Consider the following 26,433-nt stretch of genomic DNA (forward strand, 5'->3'; position numbering starts at 1 on the left):
GGAATAACAATAATATTATGAAAAGTATAGATGGATATGAATTTAGGCCTACCTATGACTACATTTCATAATTGCATCCTAATAAGGAAATCAGGTATTGGATTGTACAAAAATGCTCAGAAAATAATGAAAATACACCAGTATATGTCTTTAGGAATGATATAAATAAGAAGTGCATGAAGCAAAAGCAAAATGGCTGCAAGTAAAATATAAAGAATCCAAAAAAGAATTGGTTGTTAGGACAGATTCAGCATAGTCCTACAGAAATGTCAAAACAACCTCTGGTGAAATTAAAAGGAAAAATTGCAGTGTTAACAGTGCAATTCCATTTTTAAACATGGAGGAGAGAGCAGATAGGTGGAAACAGTATAGTGAAGGTCCATACCAGATGGAGGAATGATCTGATAACGTTTTAGAAAAAGAGATGGGAGTCTGTTCAAAAGACAAAGGGGATCCAGGAGTAGTCAAAGTATGACATCTGTTTGGAGGTCTCACAGTCAAATAAAGTAGAAGGCATAGATAATATTCCCTTGAAATATACAAGATCATTCTGTGCTGTGGAAATCAGATGACTGTTAAAGTTGGTGTACAGAATATATGAAACTTTATACACAACTTAAGACTTTCAAAAAAATATCATCTTTAATCCCAGAGATAGTGATGGCATCTAAATGTAGGGACTGTGGAAAAATTAGCTTAATAGCTCATACATCCATGTTGCCGACAAGAATAGTCTACAGAAGAATAGGAAAAAAAATCAAGAGTATGTTAGTTGACAACCAGCTTGGAGGGAAGGAATGGTGCCAGAAGTACAGTTTTCAAACTGTGTTTGATAATTTAAGACAAATCACTGCACATTCCATGGATTTTTCAACCTAAAAAAGCATTTAACAATGTGGAGTGGTGTAAAATGTTCAAAACTTTCAGGGAAATGAGTTAAAGTGTGGGGAAAGACAAATATTACACACCGAGCAAGCTGCCCTAGCACAGCGGACTCATATTCGGAAGGATAACGGTCCAAACCTGCGTCCGGCCATCCTGATTTAGGTTTTCCATGATTTCAGTAAATCACTTCAGGCAAATGCCGGGATGGTTCCTTTGAAAGAGCACAGCTGACTTCCTTCCCTAATGTGATGGGACCGGTGACTGCTGTTTGGTCCCCTTCCCCAAATTGACCAACAAATATTACACAGTATGTACAAGAACCAAGAGGGAATAGTAAGAATGAAAGACCAAGAAGAAAGTTGTCAGGTTAAAAAGGGTGTAAAACGGGGACGCTGTCATGAAACTTCCTGGCAGATTAAAACTGTGTACCGGACCGAGACTCGAACTCGGGACCTTTGCCTTTCGCGGGCAAGTTCTCAACCGACTGAGCTACCCAAGCACGACTCACGCCCCGTCCTCACAGCTTTAATTCCGCCAGTACCTCGTCTCCTACCTTCCAAACTCTCTCAGCAGCTCTCGGTCCAGCACACAGTTTAAATCTGCCAGGAAGTTTCATATCAGCGCACACTCTGCTGTAGAGTGAAAATTTCATTCTAGGGATGCTGCCTTCTGTCCCTGCTATTCAATCTATATATTGAAGAAGCAATGACAGAAATAAAAGAAATGTTTAGGTTTGGGTTTAAAATTTAGGGTGAAAGGGTATCAGTGACACGATTTGCTAATGACATTGCTATCCTCATTGAAAGTAAAGAGAAATTAAAATATCATTTGAATGGAACAGTCTCATCAGCACAGAATAAGGATTGAAAGTAAACTGAAGAAAGTCAAAAATGAGGAGTAGCAGAAATGAGATTAGGGATAAAATTAATATCAAAGTTGGAGACCACAAAGTAGATGAAGGAATTCTGTTGCATTAGAAGCAATAAAGCAGACAAGCACAGGCAAACAGGGCATTCCTGTCCAAAAGAAGTCTACTAGTACCAACCATCAGCCTTAATTTGTGGAAGAAGTTTCTTTGTACGTATGTTTGGACTACAGCAGTGTTTCAAAGTTAGTTGTGGGCAGCGGAGAATCTGTGGAAGAAGAGAACTGAAGCATTTGAGATGTGGTGCTATGAAGGATTGTAAAAAAAGGTGGATTGGTAAGATAAGAATGAGAAGGTTCTCTGCAGAATTGGCAAGGAAGGAAGTATATGGAGAACACGGACAAGAAAAATGGAAAAGATGATAGGACATGCTAAGACATCAGTTAATAACTTTGGTGATAGTAGATGAAGCTGAGGAGTATAAAAACAGTAGGGGGAAACAAGTAGTGGAATGCCTTCCACAAATTGAGGAGCTAAGAAATTGGCAGGGTAGAGGGAGTCGTGGTAGGACACCATCCTACCATTCAAAAGACTGATGACACAAAAAAGAGCCACATGGAATAGAAGTGGTATATGTTTGTTTATATCTGTTGAGTTTAGATGCCTGATATGCAAATAACAGTAAATTTTCTTATGTAAGCAACTATGTACCGTATGTGCACTGAGATACATTCAGCCACTATCATGATAACTTTGACTTATAGACCTCTCTGTTTGTCTTTTAATCTAATCTGCATTTGGAATCATTATTGGAAGGATAATTGACTCAATTCTCTTCATGAAGAGATAAAACAATTTACCAACTACAAATTTGTCATTGATAGATGTCTGAACTGTCTGTTAAGGATAATTTCCTCGAATATTTTTCTTTATTGTTGGGCAGAAATCTTAAGTCCCCATCTGCTTGCTATAAAATGTTGAACTTCGTTCCAGAAATTGTGAATGCAGAAAACTCTCTCTCTCTCTCTCTCTCTCTCTCTCTCTCTCTCTCTTTTCTCATGCAAATGCAGTCTCAGGCAACTGAAACCACAATGGTTTCAGTTGACAAAGACCCTAATGGCCAAAAGCTTATTTGTGACAGTCTCTTTGTTGTGTCTATCTGCGACTTCAGCATCTCTGCTTTATGGTTAGTAGCAACTTTTCTTTTCATAGTATTGTTACATTCCATCCTGGATTTTCCATTGTTTGAATGCAGAAAAATGTGTTTCTTATTAGCTTATCATTATGATTCTCATTGGGCATTGTCAATGGAAAATAATTTAATTTTTGTCATATTTTGCTGACAAAACACCTACAAATTGAATTATGTGATTCATTTGGGTGTTGTAAGCTGGTTCAGTCCTTGAAAACCAGTTGTTTGACTGTTCCTCGATAAAGTTTTTAAAATTGTACTGGGTAACAGATCCAACACAAAAGTACGTAATTTTCTGCAATGCAGTACTGTGTTGTTCCTTAGGCTGTCACTTATATTGCAGATACTTTTGCACTGTATTTGTTCATTTTCAAGAAAATAAATCGCCTTAGAATTGCACAGCAGTGTGCTTCTGTTTCCAACAGAAACAATACACACAATTCTAATATGTTAAATAATTTTCAGTGGAGTGTTAACAGAGCTATTTCTTTGCCAGGCTTCACATTTTCTATCAGAATCTTAAGATATCAAATCTAATTTTATTGAAATGAGATAATGAATTTTAAAGTCAATACATTTTTGTGGACAATTCCACTATGTAATCAGCTATTTATCCATGATGCACCGTCTCAATAAAATACTTCTCAGTGAAAAATACCCTCTTATGGTGTACAATCAGTTCGCACTTACTGACTGTACTCATTGTCTCTTCTTCTGTCTGATCAGGTCCATTAAAATGTGTAATCTCTTTGGAAAGTGCTACTAGTAAGCATTAATTTCACATTTTGATGGATGGCACAAACTCGCCTAGCGTGCATATTGGGTAATCCCACCACTGCACACCATGTAGATCTGAGGTCTCAGAATTTGTAAAATCTAATTTCAGGGCCAAACTAATTCCAATAAGCAATAAATGTCTCTTTTAAATTGTTTAGTATTCACTTTTAGTTTTATCCCATCAATTTTAACATTCATACATCAGTCTTTCACCCCTGGATAAAGCCTCTTAAATTCCCCATACTGAAGAGCTCACACAGTTTTTTGCAGTAGAGGCAAAACCTTGCTCAGACTTTTTTCCTAGCGTAGCCAAATACAGATCTCAATTTTTGATTTCTGACTTTTTCACAATTATCTGAGAAACCTCTAATATTGTAGCTGTCTTTCTGGAAGGCCAACTGTTGGATGCCAGTGTCAAAATATGAATTTTTTCATTATGACTTGAAGTGCAGTTTCGTTGTAAGTTTGGATAAGAGCTCAGAATGATATTATGGGATTATGCTGCCAGCAAAATGTATTTTACAATTAGTCAACAAACTGTTGTATTTACCCATTTATGAAATTTTGTGTGAATGTACATTACATAATTTTGGAAATACCTGAAACGTACCAGAATGAAATTAAGGCTCTTTGCTGATAAAGCTAATGTTGACTGAACTGCATTAGAAGTGGCCTCTCTAAGATATAAAGTGTTTAAAATTGCCTAAATATCAAGAAAAACCATTTCTGGAGAAAAATTTGCCTCCAGTTATCCCAAGAATCATCCACCCAGAAAGATAAATTTTACATATCTGACAAACTAATAGAGAACAAATTTCTAAAAGCATAACTTTCTATAACAGTTATGTCAAGAAATAATTCTACCGGAGCTTTGAACATGTTTTGTTACATGAAATTTCTTGACTTTACTCAAAGTAAATATCTCTATATCAAAACTCTAAACTTGTGTAGCTTGTACATGCAAACCATTGAACTAGTGTACCAACTTGCAGACATGTAGGTTATGCATTCAAAGAAATAACAAAAACATTTGCATCCTTATCACAAAATTTCAACAACCATGATTTAAGGGGCTGCTCGATTCCAAATATTTAATATTGTGAGTTGAGGATTTATGGAATTACCTGTAATGTGCATAGGTAACTACACACCAATTATGAATGGTATGTGAAGTGATAGATTGGGAACCACGGCATGGAATGAATGAAATACCTGTATGTCCTTTGCTGCTTTTCAGGAATGCTTAACACACACCTTTTTTTTTTTTAGTAAATGTTTTTACTGTTTGTCTTTGACACATTAAAATTCTCATGTGTTGGGGGCTGTTACTGGACAAACTTACTTTTTTTGCCTTTCTTCATCTCACACGAGCAGTTTATCATAGTCTAAATGACTCAAATGTTTGTTTCTTAGTTTGTACTAATTTATTAAACTGGCTTGCTAAATAAAATGTCTGTCAAGTCACCTTGTTCTCTATTAGGTTTTAATTAATTTTATAGTTGCTTGTTGGTTAAAAAAATCTTAGAAAAGGCACAATACACACAAAGCATTTTCTGTATCTTTTTTTTACCTTTAGAATTATTTTTGTTGCAGGATCTGACATACTTCACAAAGAAGGAGGTTTTGTAGTAAGTATAGCCATATTTTTAAATAATGTTTATGGTTAAACATCAGTTCCCTCTACCGATTGCTTCTCAGATCGGAAGCAGTGATGGAAAATAATATCTCTCTCTCTCTCTCTCTCTCTCTCTCTCTCTCTCTCTCTCTCGCACACATATCTACACACCTACCTTCTCAAGTTCCGTAATTCCTTGAACTGGTACCGTTATTGATATTCTCATTGCATTAAGCTAAAATTTTACTTCAGGTGAAAATAACATGCATCTTTGTCATTATTTGTTTTTTATTTGCAGTGCTCATCAGAAATTTAAATCCCTTGCTCCAGAGAAAGTTGGCCATAATAAGAATGCGAAGTTACCAATGAGTAAAATTTTGCAGTATCCAGAGTTGAGAGTTAATCCATTTGGTGATAGAATTTGTCGAATATTTAGTTCAAGTCATGATGGTGATTGTACTTTTGAGGATTTTCTTGATATGATGTCTGTATTTAGCGATGAAGCTCCAAAGGCTGTAAAGGCAGAGCATGCCTTTCGCATATTTGGTAAGTGATTTTTCTCTTAAGTGTAACTTGTCTCTAAAACATCATTTATAGAAATGTAGCATGTCAGATAGCAACACAGACTAGTATGCTTCAATTTATGCTTAAGACTACTGTTATTAATGTAGTAGTTCTGCAGAGAAATTCACATATGTGAAAACACGGATGTGGGACTTGTGACCATATGATTGAAACTGTGACCTGAATCATTGAATTAATGACAGTGACTGCATGCATCCATGTGAGGTTTTTACCATTTTGACAGAAGAAAGAATAAGTAACTTATGAAAAAGTGAGGCATCCTTCACATACATAAAAGTTTGCAAGGGATGACTTGAGTTTAGGAATCTCTGAAAAAACTCAGATCTGAAATTTGAAGTCCATTCATGAACAGTCAGTGGCATCAAAAGCTTATTGACATCAAACTCCAGTTGCTAATTACTTTGTAGTTTTATTCACATAACTGTTTTTCAAACATTTATGTCATTCTCAAGTGCTTATTATAATACTGTGGCTGTCCTTGGCATAAACACTTTCTACATGTGGGAATGACTTGTAACTGAACATGTGAATAAAACAAAAAGATGATTGGCAGTTGGGACATTTAATAACAGGAACGTGCAATCTACACTTACAGATCTCATGTGCATTGAGTAGTGGCAGCTCAACCCCTCTTATTCTGAACTTCAACTCAGCTGTTTTACCAGAGTGCATAAAACCTGAATTGTTTTGTCTTAAAGTATAACATTGTCTCCAGTTCCATGAGATGCTTTCCTACTATGATAAACTCCCATGTCAGGAAGGGACGTAATGAACATCAACATGGATAGAGCAGATAATGTAGAATGTGTAGATTTCTTTCTTTCTTTCGTTTTTTTTAAAAAAGTCATGATATTCTGTTTTCTACTCCAGTTTTTGTCAGTGTTGAGTTTTGGGACCAGAAACACATTCTCAAACAGTATTCATCTACATATAAACTAGCAAATGGTGATGATACGAATACCTGCAGCTGTAAATGCAACTGTAAATCAGTCAGTACAAAATATAATACTAATAATAATAATAATAATAATAATAATAATTTCTACACAGTCATCAAATATTGCTTACATAAGTTAAAAAAAAAGCCAACCAAGCAGTTGCTGTACAAAGAACAAAGCAAAAATTCAGCAGTAGCATGACTTCCCTACTCCAGTGATACCTAAATGGATTTAGGACTTATTTGGAAGAAGTCCTTGACACAGGTGAGTCTCAAGTGCTCTTCTTACTAAGAAACTCTTGTTAGGAGCTGTAGCTTCCACAGAAGACCTCATTGTGGTTCGGACTAAAGGTGCTCTAGGCATTTTTGTCAAGTATGAACACCATTCTTCTCCTCTTCCTGTCGGCACCAGTATGCAAACTTTAAGCATATCCATGCAATTGTTACATGAGATAACCATATGCTTCTTATACGTACCCACTAATGAGACCCAAGCAACATTCTCAGAAACCTTACCAGATCTCTCTTCCTCAACTCTTCCTGTTTGGGGGTTGTAATAACACGTGCCCCTGGATAGAGCTGCAGAGTGTCTTATGCAGGCAAAAGCTTTCTCTTGCAAACATGGCTTTACCAAGTACTTCAGCACCGCTGCTGGAATGTTCAACACTATTGGTCTCTTGATATGCTGTCCAGCCCTTGCAGACACTGCTCAGTGGGATGTAGTCATAAATTTACAATCTGGTAACAATTTTCCTATATAGCAGATCGAGCAGTGCCTCAAAAAAGCAATGGAGACGATTGCTTAGCCAGACTAACTATACAATGTACAGCCAGTGGACTATATGTGAATTAGCCAGACTAACTATACCGTGTACAGCCAGTGGACTATATGTGAACATTGTGATGGTGTCCATGAATGGATCATCACATTTTGATAAACATGTTCCACTAAACCATTATAGCATCCATTTCCAAAGTCTTCACACCACACATTAAGACTAACAGTCCACTGGTTGAGTGAGGAGTGTCCTTTACGAACAATACTTGACATGCAACTATGTGAAGGTCCAAATGCTGACCTACTGCAGAGTCTATCAGACACTGATATGCAGATACTGCCAAATTATAAGCAAGAGCAAGAATAGATAATGTCACAGATTCCTGAACATGGTAAATCATTTCACAGAGTGCATATTTGTATAGAAGGCAATCGAGAGTATTTTCAAAAGAAGTTTGCAGTTAGAGATGTAATTGATGACACATGCCCAGCAGACATTGCTCACGTAATGCAGAACATTTCACAAAAGTGACCACTATAGCCAGTCACGAAACAGCCTTCTGTCATCACAAAATTGCTGCACAAAAGGCAGGTGGAACTTTCGTTCCTGCAAAAAAACTTAGTTACCCCTTTGCAATGTGTGGGTTAGATACAGCATGGTAAATGGCTTATGGCACTGGTTCACAATAAGGTCTGTTACACCATGTTGCAGTACCTCAGGGAAATGCAATGTAAATCCGTTCTGTTGTGTTGAACCAAATTTGGAGGTCAGATGACTTCCCCAACTCTTGGAGATGTGCAATCCCAATATCGTCCTAAAAGCAGAAAACAACCATACTTGTGTGAGTGGTTGTTGTAGTGTTGCTGTAACAAGCTGCACGAAAATACCTTCATGTTTATGGTGACTAGCTGCCTTGTCTGGGTTCTTGAATCGAGACAACTCATTGGTTGCTTCCAGTGCAGATTCCAGGAAACTTCATTCAAACATTGATAATACAGAAGAAATTCTTACACAAAATAAGTCCGGACTTGTGGGGTTGTGAAGTGTTCTCTAAATTGTAGACTGTTGACAGTACAATATAACAGTGTTGATGCCCAAGCTGTCAACTATCCATGCCTGCTGTGGAGTAGATGCCTGCCCTTTTTGGGGCACCAGGACACTGGGGAATGGCCATCAAGCCAGATGGTTATTACTTACGGTGCAGCTTGAATATGGATAGTAGAGAAAAACTAGTAGAGATTCCTGATAAAATTAGACCACTGCCTAATAAATCAAGATAAAGATGCATTTTAGTGCCACCCACAGCACAATTCCTACTGTCACGAAAACTCCTAAACTATTTTGTGATCGTGTGAGTGATGAGCATGGGCCCCCAACTCATTTCTTCTTATCCATTAATTGTGCATGACCTTACCACCACATTAGGTTGCTGATAACAGCAGTGCTCTTGTTGTTAAAGCTGAGCCCACGAGCAGAGGTTTTGCTCTTGTTTACCACACAGATGGGCAATGATATTACGCTTGCTTCGTGGCCACACGTGCTAGAAGTGGACACACAAGTGTGAAATGTTCGGGCTGGATGTCTTACATGGGTGCAGAAACCTTAGAGAGTAACCAAGGCAAGTTCACTTCAGCATGCCATGAACATTTTCTTGAAAATGTAATCATCCCTGGACCTCAGCTTTGGTACCCTGAATGACGTCTCACTAACATGATAGTCACCTATCACACACGAGCATTAGGATTCAGAGCTAGTTTCAAAGGAGGGAAAATATTATTCAGCACCTTCCATGGCTTCCAAAGTCACCTGATCCGAATCCCACAAAGCATCTTTGGCCTCAACTCGAGAAGACTCTGCACGACAGTTACCCAAACCCTCCTCCAGGAACTGCGAATACCCTATGGGATTTTAGCTTTTCAGCTAAAAAGATACTGTGTGTGACACTTAATGTGAGCAGTGTCCCTCTGCTGGTGGCACGTGGAATGTCTACACAGGATGTGATGCCCCCCTGCGGGTTCGGGGGTAAGAATAGGCCCGCAGTATTCCTGCCTGTCGTAAGAGGTGACTAAAAGGAGTCTCAAACGTTTCGGCCTTAATGTGATGGTCCCCTCTTAGGTTTGACCTCCATTTTTCCAAATTTCCATTGTTAGTGCATGCCATTTGGGGAAGGACGCCTTACGTGGTGTTTTTCTATTGGTCCATCATGCACCACCATCTTGCATGCTACCTATTGTCGTGTGGCGGGATTTACACCCAACGTCTTCTGGGTTGCCTCCTTCTCGTCTTGTGCGCAATCCCCCTTCTTAGCGCCCCCGACAACTGTGGACCCTTTCACCACCTAAAATCCAGCACGGTAGCCAGTCCATTGTGGTGGGGTCGCCATGTACCCTCTTGGTGGTAGCCCCCTGACCACGCAGGGATCGCACTATGGATGCCAGAGCTGTTTCCTCCCCACGCATGTCAAGGAGTATGTGCCCATCTTGTCTGGGGCACGGGGACTCCGGGCAACAGGATATTGGTCAGGTACCCGTTGCTTTGGCTGGGTGGCGCCCTTGGGCTCCCGTGTCTCCCCCTCACTCATGTGGTCCCGGATTCGGCGGATTTATGGATACCAGACCCCTATGGGTGTCCCTGGGATCTCCCTGGATGGCGCTGTCTGCACGGACGCTGCCGCCATTGCTGAACACCTTGCCGCGCACTTTGCTACGAGCTCTCCGACTGCAACTTATCCCCCCCGCCTTTTGCTCTCTAAAGGAGCGAGCTGAGCAGACGCCATTATCTTTCCACACGCGTCATTCTGAAAAATACAATGCTCCTTTCAGCGAGAGGGAATTCCTCGCTGCCCTCGCCGATTGCCCTGATACACCACCTGGACCAGACTGCATCCACGCGCAGATGCTGAAGCATCTCTCCAGGGACTGCCACGGACACATCCTCACCATCTTTAACCGCATTTGGAGCGAGGGCGTGTTCCCGTCGCAATGGCGAGAGGGTGTTATTGCCCCCATCTTGAAGCCTGGTGCGGACCCACTGGCGGTGGACAGCTATCATCCCATTACCCTCACCAACGTTTTGTGCAAATTGCTCGAACGTATGGTGGGGTGGCGTTTGTGTTGGGTCCTTGAGTTGCGCGGTCTCCTCGCTCCATCCCAGGGTGGCTTCCATTGGGGCCGGTCTGCTGCGGACAATTTGGTGCGGCTGGAATCTGCTATCCGTACGGCCTTTGCCCGATGTCAGCATCTCGTTGCTGTATTTTTTGATCTGCGGAAGGCGTATGACACCACATGGAGGCATCACATCTTTGCTACGTTGCATGAGTGGGGTCTTCGTGGTCAGCTCCCGGCTTTTCTTCAAACCTTTTTATTGCGCCGCTCTTTCCGGGTGCAAGTCAGTGCCGCCTCTAGTTCATCTTATATAACGGAAAATGGGGTCCCGCAGGGCTCGGTGTTGAGCGTCTCCTTATTTCTAGTGGTCATTAATAGTGTGGCTGCAGCCGTGGGGTCGTCAGTGTCTCCTTCTTTGTATGCCGGCGACTTCTGCATCTCATTTAGCTCAACGACTATGGGAGTCGCCGAACGCAGGCTGCAAGTAGCCGTTCGCAAGGCAGCATCATGGGCTCTGACTCATGGTTTTCAGTTCTCTGCAGCCAAGACTCGAGTTATGCACTTCTGCAGGCGTCGGACGGTCCACCCTCATCCTGAACTTTACCTCGACGGCCATCTCCTTGAAGTGGTGGACACTAGCCGCTTCTTAGGACTCGTCTTTGATGCTTGGCTCACATGGGTTCCTCATATTACTCAGCTGAAACAAAAGTACTGACGGCACCTCAACACCCTCCGCTGTCTGAGCCACACGTCTTGGGGTGCAGATCGCTGCACGCTGTTGAGATTGTACAGAGCCCTTGTGCAGTCCAGGCTTGATTATGGGAGCCTGGCCTGTGGGTCTGCATCACCCTCAGTGTTGACGTTGCTGGACCCCATACACCACTGTGGGGTTCGGCTTGCAACTGGCACTTTCCGTACGAGCCCCGTGGATAGTCTCCTGGTGGAGGCCGGGGTTCCCCCGCTGCGGATTCGCCGCCATCGACTGCTCGCCAACTATGCTGTCCACGTGCATTGCTCACCGGGCCGTCCCAATCATTGCCTGCTCTTCCCTGCCATGCTCCTCCATCTGCCCAAATGGCGACCTAGGTCTGGGCTTTCCATTGCTGTCCGCGTCCAGTCCCTGCTGTCGGAACTGGTGTCATTCCCTCTTCTGCCTCCCTTCCGGGTCCGTGCACCTACGCCTCCCTGGTCTATGCCCCGGCCGTCCGTCCGTCTGGACTTGGCACGAGGACCCAAGGACTCGGTTCCGCATGTGGCCCTCCGTCGCCGTTTTCTTGCGCTCCTCGCCTCATTTTCGGGCTGTGAGACTATCTACACTGATGGTTCCCTGGTTGATGGTCGTACTGCTTACGCTTTTGCTCACGCTGCCCATGTTGAACAGCACTCCTTGCCGGCTGGCTGCAGTATTTTTACTGCAGAGCTGGTGGCCATATTGCGTGCTCTTGAGCATATGCGTTCCTGCTCAGGTCCGTCCATCGTCATCTGCAGTGACTCCCTGAGCAGCCTCCAGGCTATCGACCGCTGCTATACCTCTTCTCCTCTGGTATCATTTATTCAGGAGTCTGTTTCTGCCATTACCTGCTCTGGTCGTTCGGTGGTCTTTGTTTGGATGGTCGTTCGGTGGTCTTTGTTTGGACGCCAGGTCATGTTGGCATCTCGGGGAACGAACGTGTCGACAGGCTGGCCAAAGGGGAGATCGACGCCCCAGCTTTGGAGATCGGCCTCCCGGCTCGTGATCTGCAGTTGGTGTTGCACCGTAAGGTGCTTAGGACGTGGAATGATGAGTAGCGTGGCCTGACATCCCCGAATAAACTGCGGGCTGTTAAGGAGTCGACCGATGTGTGGCGGTCCTCCCTGCGGGCTTCTCGCAGGGACTCTGTCATCCTGTGTCGGCTCCGCATCGGCCGTACCTACCTGACCCACGGCCATCTTTTGCGTCAGGAGGATCCCCCCCGTGTCGGTGTGGGTCCCGGCTGACGGTCGCCCACATTTTGTTGGAGTGTCCCTGACTGCGCGCCCTCCGGCAGTCTTTTAATCTCCCGGGTACTTTGCCTTTGGTTTTAAGCGACTATGCATCCATGGCTGACGACGTTTTAAATTTTATCCGTGGTAGTCCTTTTTATGGTTCCATTTAGGGAGGTCCTGCACCTTTCCCTTTCTGTGTCTCTTGTCCTCGAGTCTCTCATAATTGGTTGCAGATTTTGGTGTGTAGTCGGATGGTTGACTCTTTCCCTTTTTATTGTTCTCGTGGTCAGTCAACCAGTCTCCGACCATCTTCTTTTCTTCAGTTTCTTTCTGTCTGGTGTTCATCTGTACTCTTCTTGTCTGTAGTGTTCGTTGCGACATTTGTGTTCTTTCAGTGCCTGGGGGGGGGAGTCTCCTTCCCCTTGGGGTTTTACATGCTCCGCCAATTTTCGTCTCGCCTGTTTTTGGAATGGGGGACTGATGACCTTAGCTGTTTAGTCCCCCTTAAACATCCCAACAACCACCACCACCACCACCAGGATGTAATGCCCTCACATGGGGACATAGCTTAGGACACTGCTGCACTTTTCAGAAGTCCATCAGAGTTGACATGAGTTCACATTCACCAAACACAGCATTATTTTTCGTGTTGGGGGAGTAGATTTGGTATGCCAGGTCATTCAAGCATCCTCTCAAATCACACAGTACACATTGTAACCATGTCTTTTCATAATGGTTTACTCCAACATCGCCTTATGCTAACTATGACTGTTTCCTCATCTCCCAAACTTCCAGTCACATGCAGTGTTGTTCAGATATGTTTACTGTTTCGTTCTGTTTCCCTATGACTCAAATAATGTGTGCTGAAAGACTGCAACACAGGTAAAACCATTATACCATTAATCTCCACCCCATTGACTGTATACACTAAATAGTCTTCTATTGGTGGACCAAGTATGTTACAATTTTCCACGTACTTCCACATTTGGTCCACAATTTTTTGTCAGATAAATTGTTCTTCCATGCATCTCAAAGGTTACTTAACAAATGAACTTGAGCTCAGCTGGTACTTCATATGTAATATTTCCTGCTGGACGAACTAATTAATATGGAATGAACACATTTATGAGCAAATCTGTACTTAACTTGACTAACAGACAAAATTGCTAGCATTCTCACTCTCTGCTATTGCCTGGGATAATCTTATGAGCGAATGTAGTTGAGGACAGTTAAATGTTTCGTTGTTAGAAAATAAGCAATAAAAATATTGTGTGAAATTGGTACACAAACATATTGCTATGAACTCCTTATAATGTCAAATTCAAACACATTACAGCCTATTAATTTACCTCATAATTTTGTTCATAGCAAGCAGTAAATTGGCTTCAGTTGAACTATGATAGGCATGCCCACAAAACAAGATAAAGAAATAATTTAAATAATTTGCTTATGGATATACCTCTGTCTAGGATACAAAATGGACGCAAAATTTTAAGGATGGGTAGTAGTCTGCAAGTGATTATTGATAATAACCCTTCTTTTGTGGTTCACTTGTGCTTAAGAGTTTAATACTACTGTGACACTAATGGTAGTTGTGTGTGTGTGTGTGTGTGTGTGTGTGTGTGTGTGTGTGTGTGTGTGTGTGTGTGTGCGTGTGTGTGTAATATTCAGTATTATACATTATTCTGTTATCCACCAGGCTTCACCGTTTGAGTGAACTTCAGATCATCATGTTGGGCCTGTGAATCCCGATTGCTTATGCAAGTAGTTCTGCCTCTAGTGGAGCTTTGTCTTAGATTTCTATGTCCACATGCTTGTCATAATTGTTATATTCTTTTACTTTTACTAGAAATTTGTCAGCTGTCCCCCTTCCCCTCCAGTTCATTGCATGTCATGAATTCTCATATAAAGCTGCATTCCGTTGATGGTCCATCAGTGAAAGTGGAACATTTTCAAGGACTACAGGTCTATACATTAATAATTACTTCACATTTAAAAGCTTCTGCAGGTGCAGCTATCCAGAAATATGGTTAGGTGCTGAAAGACAGTATCAATTTATGGAATGCATAGAGTCCCCATGCTGTGTTATTTTAAAATTAGGCCACCGTCAGGTTATAAGTATTTATTTTACAGCATCTGACTGAAGCAATTAGTCTGTAGAAAGTCTAGGATCAAGTATGAAGTATTGCCTAATTGTCCCTTCCTAATCAGGTAGCCATGTATGAGATGGTGAAGTTTTGAATATGCTTGACTTAATTATCAATTATTGCACAAATTATAAAGACAGTCTGTTTTGCTCCTAATCTTTGAATGGCTGTGTATGGTAACTGTTCTTTTAATGTGCAGAGATTTAGCATTCGTGAGTTTTAATCCTTTTTTTTCAGATTTTGATGGTGATGATATGTTGGGAGTATCAGATCTGAGAAAGGTTGTGGAACGTTTGACAGGGCCACAACGACTAAGTGAACAGGATATGCAGCACCTTATACAAAATATCCTAGAAGAAGCTGATTTAGATGATGATGGTGCATTGTCATTTGCAGAATTTGAGCACATCATATCAAAATCATCTGATTTTGCCAAGTAAGTTACATATTCACTTGCTTGCTTATTGGTTTCAGTGATGGGGATAGGAGGATCTGCGTCTTTTGGGGACGTGGAGGTGATGTTTTTCATTTGAGATATTGTAGACGTGGTCCATGCCATGTAGAATAATATTATTACAGCTTGTATCATTGTAATTTATTCATTGTATCCTTGGAGTAGGTATAATGTTTAGTAAACTTTGAAGTTCACACAGTGCTGACAATGGTTCCCAGAAAACATGTGAACAAAATTGTGCAGATATTCAGACTTTGTGTTAATACAGTTTCGTGTGAAGGGCAGGAAGTTTTGTTCAACTGTGGCACTCCAAGAGATATCAATATAATATTGAAATAACGATTTATATAAAACTTTTGTCATAATATATGACAAATGTAGGGGATGAATAACGCATAAACTTAAAACAGTTGCTTGAACAGTGATAATTGGAGCATTGCAAAATCCAATCCAGCTTTGGGAAATTTTAAAAATTTCTTTGCTAGTAAATATCAAAGGTAAAAAATTTGTAAAACAGGACGGATGGGGAATTTTGCAAGCATGTTGTTACCTAAAAAGGAAATGCATCCAAATCCATACTGAATACTCTGTCTGTTTGGTCTGGAAAAGGATCTCTTTGAAGTCCTTACAAAAATATTTGTCCAGTAATTAAAAGAAAGCAAAGTTAACAACTGTTCACAAGAAAGGTATCAGAAGTCGTCCACAAAACTAACTTTCAATATCTTTGCCATTAATCTCTTGTAGATTTTATCTCAAACAGAATTCCATGAACATCAGTCATACGAAACCCAACTTTTACTTTTCTCACTACATCCTGAAAGCCAGTAAGTTGCACAAAACCCAACTTTCCTTTTTCTCACGACATCCTGATAGCCAGGGGTAAGAGCCGTCAGGTAGATGCAGTATTTCTTGAGTTCCGAAAATCATTTGATTCAGTAACACGTAGGTGATTAGTAATTAAAAGACAATCATGCGTATCATCCAAAATTTGTGACTGGCTGAGAATTTCTTGGTAGGGAGGATGCAGCATGTTATCGGATGGAAGATCGTCAACTGAGGCAAAAGTGACTTCTGACATGCCTCAGGGAAGTCTGTTGGGACATGAGATGTTAATGTTGTATGCCCTCCCCCACCCCATATCCCCCCCCCCCTCTCTCTCTCTCTCTCTCTCTCTCTCTCTCTCTCTCTCTCTCACACACACACACACACACACACACACACACACACACACAGTTCTCTCTCTCTCTCTCTCTCTCTCACTCAAAAAAAAAAAACCCTGATCATACTACTTAAAGTGCCTCATTTCCTAATCCGATTCCCTCAGCATCGCCTGATTTAATTAGACAACTGCCCATTCCGGTAACCGCTTAACACTGGGGATAGACTACAACTCTGTTTCACTCCCTTCTCAACCGCTGCTTCCCTTCCATGCTCCTCAACTCTTACAAGTGCCATTTGGTTTAAGTTATAAATAGCCTTTTGATCCCTGTATTTTACTGTGGATACCTTCAGAATTTCAGTGTATATTCCATCGACATTGTCATAAGCTTTCTCGATATCTACAAATGCTATAGACACAGATTTACCTTTAACCTATCTTCAAAGATTTGCAACTGTGACTTACTAAACTTTTAGTTCGGTAATATTCACATCATTCAGCACCTGCTTTCTTTGGGATATGAATTATTACAAACTGGGATTTTAATTATTACATTCTTCTTGAAGTCTGAAGGTATTTTGCTTGCCTCATATATTTTGCACACCAGATGAAGAGTTTTCAAAAATGGTTCAGATGGCTCTGAGCACTATGGGACTTAACATCTGTGGTCATCAGTCCCCCAGAACGTAGAACTACTTAAACCTAACTAACCTAAGGACATCACACACATCCATGCCCGAGGCAGGATTCGAACCTGCGACCGTAGCAGTCGCGCGTTCCGGACTGCGCACCTAGAACCGCTAGACCACCGCGGCCGGCATGAAGAGTTTTGTTGTAACTGACTCTCTCAGTACTATTAGTAGTTCTGACAGAATGTCATCTACTCCAGGTGCCTTGTTTCAACTCAGGTTTTTCAGTGCTGTGTCAGATTTTCTCACAGTATCCTATCTCCTATCTCATCTTTGTTCTTTTCCATTTCTATTATATTGCCTTCAGGTTCATGTCGCTTGCATAGCCCTCCCCTCCTATATACTCCTTCCATCTTGCAGCTTTCCCTTCTTTGCATGGTACTAGTTTTCCATCTAAGCACGTGATACTCATTTAAGCCCTGTGATATCCAAGGATTTCTGCTAACCTTTTCTATCTGTTTGATCCTTTGCTGCCTTCATTATTCCAAGTCTTAGAACTATCCATTCATCTTCTTCTCTATTCCTTTCCTCTATTGTGTTCAACTATTGTTTAATGTGCCCTTTGAAACTCTCAACAACCCCATTTCTTTCAACTTGTCCGGGCCCTGTCTCTTTAATTTCCTCAGATTCTTCAGTTTTAACCTACTGTGGTCAGTCCATACCTGCCCCTGCAAATGTTGTACAGTTTAAAACCTGGTACCAGAATTGACCTGAAACCTTCTGGTATCCCCTGGTCTCTTTCATGTATACAACCTTCATTTGTGATTCTTAAATCAAGTATTAGTGATAATTAAATTATGACCCATGCAAAATTCTACCAGATGACTTCCTCTTTCATTCCTGTTCCCCAGTCCATATTCACCTACTACTTTTATTTGTCTTCCTTTTCCTACTATATAATTCCAGCTCCCCATCATAGTTAAATTTTCCTCTTCCTTAACTATCTGAATAACTTCTATTACCTCATCACACAGTTCTTCGATCTCTTCATTATCTGTGGATCTACTGGCATATTAACTTGCACTACGTTTGTGGGTGTTGACTGTATGTTCATCTTGGCTGTGACAATGCATTCACTATGCTGGTCGTAATGGCTTACCTGCATTCCTATTTTCTTATCCATTATTAGACATACTCCTGTGTTACCCCTATTTGAGTTTATATTGATAGCCCTGTACTTGCCTGACCTGAAGTGTTTTTCATCCTGCCCCCAAACTTTACTAATTTTCGCTATATCTAACTTCAGCTTATCCAGTCTGCTTTTTAAATTTGCTAACCCAAGCCTGAAAAAGTTGCACAAATATCTAATCAGATCTTGATAGGTTTTCATTGTGGTGCAAACATTGGTAACTTGGTTTAAATATTCAGAAACAAAAGATGTTGCACTTTGCAGAATGCAGAAAATTGTACTTTATGATTACAAGATCATTGAGCCACATAAGAACGGAATTGACTGTGAAAGAGTATGACGGTGTGTATGCTGATCTTCATGACCAGTGGTAATGAGATGAACAAATATATACTGCCTGATTAAAAAAAGTGAAGCATCCAGAAGGGGAGAAAAAAGTAAAATGAAACTTTAGTAATTGATAGGGTATGTGATGTTATTGCAATGATTATTCCAGTGATTGAAAAACCAACTCAGATGTACTGTAGTGTTTCGGGATGTTTATAAAAATATCCCAACACACCATTGGAAAGCTGTCACAAAGCGGTGCTTGTGAGTAAATTGAATAAGGATAAATGCAATGGGAAAGGAAATCTGTGTTTTCCTTTCTCATAAACAGTGAATGTGGAGCAGTGGTGGAGCTGGTGAGAAGGGGATCAGTAAAGATGGTATTACAACCACTAGTCATCCGGGAGTCATTTGTGCCATGGTGCAGCAAGTGCCTGAATCCAATAGCCATGGAGTAAATGATGCACCAACATGGGCATAATGAACAATTTAAGAGTGGTAGTTGATTTTCTTGTTTTTATCTCAGGTCCTACAGTATGCTTGTACAGACATTTGAATGTACTCAAGAGAGTGGTATTACCATAGCAATTGTTGTGTTGTGAAAAGTAATAATGAAAATGTTGGTCAAAATATACCCATTTACGAGAAATGTGGCTATTTATTTAGTAGCGCAATAGCGAGAACTTTCGGAAGCATTCCAGGGATCTTCACCATAGTTGAATCGACAGGGAGGTGGCAGGAAGGATCCGGACTCCGAGAAGATAGGATAAAGGTAATACTACTATCATCTGGAGTTGTATTGGGGTTGGCGAAATATTGCCATGTTATATCAGCCAGGGATGCAACTTCCCACTAGTGCTAGTATAAGACCCACCACAAATCTTACAAAATAAACAGCAGCAGAAAAGAAGGAAAAATTCACCCCAGTACAAAGAACTTGGCAGTATGAGCTCACTTATCAGAATGGCCTGGATGCAGGCACAGGCACAATGATAGTGTTGCGAGGGAAGTTACACATGAGGATGCAGGATGTCCATGATGTACTGTTGTCATCATCAGTTCCTTCAATCACAACCAGTCGTGGCATAAAGTCGTACCTCATCACTTTCCACACCATAACGCCAAAAGTAACGTGCCTGACCTCTCCCCAGGTTACCTCCGAGCTTGCTGATTGTCACCCATGATAGTGAGAACCACAATTTATCACTCAACACAGTGTGACACCATTCATCAGCAGTTGATGCTTCCCAGGCATGGCACAACAAAATGCAGCAGTTTGTTTTGTGTTGTTCACGAAAGCCTATGCGTGGGACAGTAATTCCTTAATCCAGGAGCTCCTTATCTCTGACTAATGGTGTGGGATGACACAAAATGTTGCAGGGAGTCTGTTACTTGCTGTAGAATGGCAGGCACAGATGAGATGGGGTTACGGCGTGCTAGGTACGATCCTCCTTTGTGATGGTCAAACATGATTGACCAGAAAGTTAACGAGTATGCCTGCCATCACATTCTCATGCATTACAACACTGGGCCACTGTTACATCTGAATGCCCCACAAATCTGGATGTTACATGATAGAACTAGTTGGTCAAATGGAGATCCACAGTAGCCTCTTTCAAACTCTTATCAGGTTCTGATACCACTGTCTCACATGAGTACAGTACCTCCGTGTCCTCCATGGTGATCATTCAACATCTAACACTGTTCATGTCCCTTAAATATTCTGCCAGGCCTGATAAGAACACTAAACACAGAAACACTAATGAATTCTGGTAGCTGTTCTACGTTTTACTGAGAACTGTAACTCTGATCACGTACATGCTCTCCAGTGGTGTATACTGTACAAAGTTACAATGACATCTGACCGTGTCTTCTGGGTGCTTTACTTTTTTGGTCAGGTAATGCAGAATTCGCGGTTTGCAACATCTATTTTACTATCACCATGAGAGGGACGTAGCATTACGTGAGCTCTTAAATTGTATCTTCCAGCTATATCCTGCCCTTTCTTCTACTCCCCCAGGGGGGCCACAGTCCTTTTGTGGGTACGTGTGTGGCACGCACGGGGCCCCGAGCTATTGTAGTCTCCTTTCCTTTCTTCTCCAGGCTGCATTACCATCCCTGTTCCTCTCCCTCCCTATCCTTGCTCCTTTGTCCCTGCTCCTCTGTTTCCTCTTAGTGGACTTCATGTCGACCTGGCTATCCTCTTGGCTTTGTTTTGGTCCTCTTGGGGTTTGACCTCCATTTCCAAAATTTTGCATTCAGTGTGAGCCATTTGGGGATGAACTCCCTACCTAGCTTCCATGGTGCAGGTTTCTCTCGCCCTCCCCCTCCCCTCCCCTTTCGCTTTGCACCTTGGCCTCCCTCCTGCTAGGTCACCAGCACGGTAGCCAGTCCGTGTGGTGGGGCTGTTAAGTACCCACTTGGCTGAGCCCCCTAACGCCACAGGGATCACACTACTAGTACGTGAGCTGTTAACGCCTCGTGTATGCCCATGAGTCGATGCTCGTCATTTTGGGGCACCAGAACTCCCGGCAATAGCTGCGGTGCCAGACGGCCCTTACTGTGGCTGGGTGGCGCCCACGGGGTGAGCCCCTGATTGGAGTGGGTGGTACTAGGGCGGACATCTTGCGCATGAAGCAACAATAACGTCACCATCCTGGCTATTCTGTGACCATCTCTAACAGTGGTAGCAGATGTGACACTCCTTCTTCTGATCCTTTGGCCTTCCCCTACCTGGCCACCCCCTGGGAGGAGGGTCAAGCTCGCCGACTTGGGTTGAAACCTTTCCTTCAGTACCTGGTTTGTACCAGGATGGATGGCGGTAGTTTTGCCATGACCAGGCCTTTGTTTTTTGTGGAGACGATTGAAGATAAGTATGGTGAAGTTGAATCGATGAGTAAAATGTGGTCCATTGCTTCGCTCATCAAGACATCTTCTGCTGCTCAATCTGACACCCTGTGTGCTTGTGACCGTCTCGGTGACGTCCCAGTCTTCGTCACGCCCCACCAATCTTTGAACTCAGTACAGGGCATTATTTTCCACTGAGCTCTTCTTTTGCAAACTGACGAGGAGCTCTGTGCTAACCTTAAGCGGCGAGGGGTTTGTTTTATCCGCCGTGTGCAGGCCCTCCAAACAATCGCATCGCTATGGGCGCCCTTATCCTGGCCTTCGAGGGGGTTGTCCTCCCAGAGAATATCAAGGTAATGGTGTATCGGTGTGATGTGAAACCTTATATTCCACCACTGATGAGGTGTTTAAATACTTACCGTTTGGACACATGTCTTCCAGCTGCACTACTGACCCCCTCTGTGGTGACTGTGGGGCCCCCGCCCATGAGGGGAGTGCCTGTGCTCACTCGCCAATGTGTGTAACTTGTAATGGACGGCATTCTCCACACTCACCTACATGCTCGGTGTTTGTGAAAGAAAGAAGGCTTCAAGAGTAAAAAACCTTGGATCAGCTCACCTACACTGAGGCTCATCAAAAATGACGGGCTCCATCCTGTGTCTGTGACTTCTACTTTTGCTTCAATTAGTCCATTCCCCCTCCTACCCCCTCCTCTTCCTAGCCCCACCCTCTTCGCCCAATGCCTTCAGCCTCCTCCTCCTCCCATCGCCCCCCCCCCCCCCCCTCAGTACCCATACCCACCTCTTCAGGTGCTGCTCCCCCTGCCCCACCGGAGAAGTGCTCCCCTCCTTCGGGGGCCGCCGGTACTGGAGCTCCCTCCTGGGACTCCTCTTCCCAGCACCCCACTGAAAGGCAATCTACTGCTCCACATCGGCAGCGTGATCCACGGCCGGTGGGCTCCAAGATTGCCCGGTGTAATTCCGTGCCTGCCCTCGCTGAAGTCTGCCCTTCTCTTCCTTCCTAAGAGAAGAAGCAGAAACCCAGGAACAAGGGCAAGGCCCCTCCGATACCCCTAAGATGCAGCCATCCCCTCCTACAGTCAATGAACCAACAGAGTCTGACCCCACCTATATGGATATTACCCAATCCTTATCGGTGACGGGTAGCGACTTGGTGATGTGACCGACTCTGGTCCATTCGCTTCCACTTTGGACTCTGACTTGAGAATCCTCCAGTGAAATTGTAATGGATGTTTGCATCACCTTCCAGAGTTGCAGCCTCTTTTTTTCACCGCTTATATTGCACTCCAGGAGACCCATTTTGCCAATTTTTACTCACCCACCCTTTGTGGGTTCCATGCTTTCTGTCCTAACCGAATTGTCCCCTTGCGGGCTTCTGGTGGTGTTTGCACCTTGGCCCGCAAGCACATTGTTAGTAAATGGGTTCCCCTCCATACCACTGGAAGCCATTGCTATCAGGGTCCATCTGGCCACTCCAGTCACAATCTGTAATCTCTACCTCCCGCCTGACAGGCCGCCCACATCCCATGCCCTCACCACCCTTCTTCAACAACTCCCTTCTCCCTTCCTGTTATTAGGAGACTTTAATGCCCACAACCCTCTTTGGAGTAGTCATACGACTACTGCCCTGGGCAGGTCAGTTGAAGCTGTTCTGGCAGGGCTTGACCTCTGTTTACTAAACACAGGCGCTCTCACACACTTCAGTGTGGTGCACGGCACTTTCTCCACCATTGACCTCTCCATCTGCAGCCCCGGCCTTCTTCCCTCCATTCAGTGGGGCATCCACGATGACTTAAGTGACATCGACCATTACTCGATTGTTTTGACCTTCCTTCAGTGTCTCTCGCTCCATCACCCTCCCAGGTGGGCCATATCTAAGGCTGATTGGGGTGCCTTCTCCTCTGCTCCCATCTCCCCTGTATTGCCACACGACAGTGTTGATGAATCTACTCGGACTTCGACTGCCACCATCCTTTCAGCAGGTGTTTCAGCAATCCCTTCTTCAGGTTCCCCCTGCCGGAAGATGGTCCCTTGGTGGACTTCGGAAATTGCTGCAGCCATAAAAGACCGCTGCCGTGCTCTACAACACTTCAAGTGGCACCCTTCTACTGCTCTTCTTCTGGTCTTTAAACAACTCCACGCCTGGGCCCACTACCTAATCAAATTTCACAAACGGATTTCCTGGGAACGATACGTAGCTGCCATTGGACCCAATACCCCATCTTCACAAGTCTGGGCGAAACTCAGGCAAATTTTTGGTCACCATCCTCCCACCGGAGTTGCAGGAATTTTTGTGCATGGTGTTGTCCTTACCAATCCGGATTTTGTAGCAGAAAATTTCACTCAACACTTTGCTCAAGCTCCGGCATCGGCTCAGTACCTGCCCACGTTTCTTCTCCTGAAAGAGCATTCAGAACGACTGCCTTTGTCTATTGTTTCTCACTGCTCGGAGCCATATAATGCCCCATTCAGTGAGTGGGAATTTGCCAGTGCCCTCGCCCTTTGTCCTGACATGGCTCCTGGACTGGCTCGGATACATAACCAAAATGCTCCAACAGTTATCAGTGGCTGGCCACCATCATATGCTGACCCTCTTCAACTGTCTGTGGAGTGAGGGAGTCTTTCATACCCAGTGGCAGGAAAGCATTCTTGTTCTGGTGTTGAAGCCAAGGAAACCGCCTCTTCATTTGAATAGATACTGTCCAATTAGCCTTACTAACACCCTCTGCAAGCTCCTTGAACACATGGTGAGTTGGTGGCTGTATTGGATCCTTGAATCCCATGACTTTTTGTCATTGACTCAAAGTGGTTTTCGTTGTGGCCGCTCTACGGTGGATAACTTGGTCCACCTGGAGTCTGCTATCCAGTCGGCTTTTTCCCTCTGGCAACACCTTGCAGTCTTCTTTGATCTGCATAAAGCCTATGACACCACCTGGCACCATCACATCTACACCACCCTTCATGAATGGGGCCTCCGTGGCGCTCTGCCCGTTTTTATCCATAACTTCCTTTCTTGTCGCTCTTTTCAGGTCCAAGTTGGCTCCTCCGACAGCTCTCCCCATTGGCAAGAAAATGGGGTTCCACAGGGTTCCGTGCTGAGTGTCCCTCTCTTTCTCATAGCCATTAATGGTCTGGTGACAGCTGTTGGGCCGACAGTGTCCCCTCTTTGTATGTTGACAATTTTTGTATATACTTCACCTCCTCCGTAATGGGCACTGCAGAACGACATCTACAGGGGGGCAATCTGTCGGGCGCACACATGGGCTCTCTCCCATGGCTTTCAGTTTTCGGCGGCCAAGGCATGTGTCATGCATTTCTGCAGTCACCATACAGCCCATTCCCATCCGGAACTGTTCCTTGATGGCCAGCCCCTCAAGATGGTGGACACCCATCGCTTCTTGGGTATGGTCTTCGATTCGATGCCCAGTTGACATGGCTCCTTCATCTTCGCCAGCTGAAGAGGACGTTCTGGTCCCATCTCAATGTTCTTAGGTGTCTGTACAATACCTCCTGGGTTGCAAACTGTCTGTTCTCCTGCGATTATATCAATAGTTGGTCCAGTCTCGTTTAGACTATGGAAGTCCTGTCTATGTCTGCGTCGCCTTCGACACTGCAGATACTAGAACCGATCCACCACTGTGGGGTCCGACTTGCGACTGGTGCCTTCCGGACTAGCCCCGTACTTAGCCTTCTCATAGATGTGGGGATTCCACTACTGTGAGTTTTGCATCAGCAACAGCTGATATTTTATGCACTCTGCATTCGCTGCACCCCAGAACACCCTTATTACGGTCTCCTTTATCCAGGCACGGAGGTCACCCTGCCGCAGCGGCAGCCACGATGTGGGCTTACCATATCTGTCCGCATTCAGTCACTCTTTTCTGAGTTCCACAATTGCCTTTAATGCCTCTCTTCTCAAGTCAAGCACGTACCCCTCCGTGGTGCATCTCTCGGCCACAGCTCTGTCTTGATCTCTTCAGTCAATTCAAAGGACTCTGTCCCTCCGATGGCTCTTCGCCACCGGTTCTCCTGTCTCCTCAGTTCTTTTCAGGGTTCAGAAGTGATCTATATTGATGGCTCCACGGTTGCTGGCTGCACTGGTTTTGCTTACACCTATGAGCAACGCAAGGAACTTCGTTCCTTGTCAGATGGCTGCAGTGTTTTTACTGCAGAATTGGTAGCCATGTTGCGCGCACTGGACCATATCCGCCCCTGCTCAGGGTTATCTTTCACTATCTGTAGTGACTCATTGAGCGGTTTGCACGCTATCAGCCAGTGCTTCCCTCGCCACCCGTTTGTCATCGCTATCCAGGACTCCCTTTCTCTCCTCACTCAACATGGATGCTCGGTGGTTTTCATTTGGACCCCAGGCCATGTTGGGATTCCTGGCAATGAACTTGCCGATTGACTGGCTAAATTAGCTACTACCAGGCCATTACTTGATATTGGCATTCCGGAAATAGACCTTCGCTCAGAATTACATTGTAAGGTTTTGGGCCTTTGGGATGCAGAATGGATCACTCTTTCTTCACCGAACAAGCTCAGGGTAATTAAGGATTCTACAACTCCATGGCGGTCCTCCTTACATGCCTCTCGTAAGGCCTCTTGTCGTCCTATGCCGGCTCCACATCGGCCATACTTTTTTGACTCACGGTTATCTCCTCCATCATGAGGACCCCCCCCCCCCCCCCTTTCTGTCACTCTTATTGGACTGCCCCAACTTAGCCACCCTACAACAGACTTTTAACGTTCCAGACTCGCTACCCTTGGTGTTGCCTGACAGTGCCTCTGCGGTGGATCTCGTTTTATGTTTTATTCGTGATGGGAGTTTTTTATCGCTTTATTTATGGGATTTTTATCGGTTTCAGCTAATCTAAGGTCGGAGGGACTGATGACCGTGTAGTTTGGTCCCTTCTCCAACCAACAAACCTTTCTTTTACTGGGAGATTTTAATGCA

At 43.6% G+C, this 26,433-nt stretch overlaps 1 protein-coding gene across 1 annotated transcript in view; it reads left to right on the forward strand.

Moving 5' to 3' along the window:
* LOC124798226 (calcium and integrin-binding protein 1-like) overlaps nt 1-26,433 on the forward strand; it is a 44,137-nt gene that overhangs the window by 12,025 nt on the left and 5,679 nt on the right. The window contains exons 2-4 of the mRNA XM_047261537.1: nt 5,313-5,347; nt 5,633-5,880; nt 15,089-15,287. Of these exons, the coding sequence (XP_047117493.1) occupies nt 5,313-5,347; nt 5,633-5,880; nt 15,089-15,287 (482 nt within the window). The remainder of the gene's footprint in view (nt 1-5,312; nt 5,348-5,632; nt 5,881-15,088; nt 15,288-26,433) is intronic.

The sequence above is a fragment of the Schistocerca piceifrons genome, chromosome 5, assembly GCF_021461385.2.
Source record: "Schistocerca piceifrons isolate TAMUIC-IGC-003096 chromosome 5, iqSchPice1.1, whole genome shotgun sequence".
In the NCBI taxonomy this organism is placed as follows: domain Eukaryota; kingdom Metazoa; phylum Arthropoda; class Insecta; order Orthoptera; family Acrididae; genus Schistocerca; species Schistocerca piceifrons.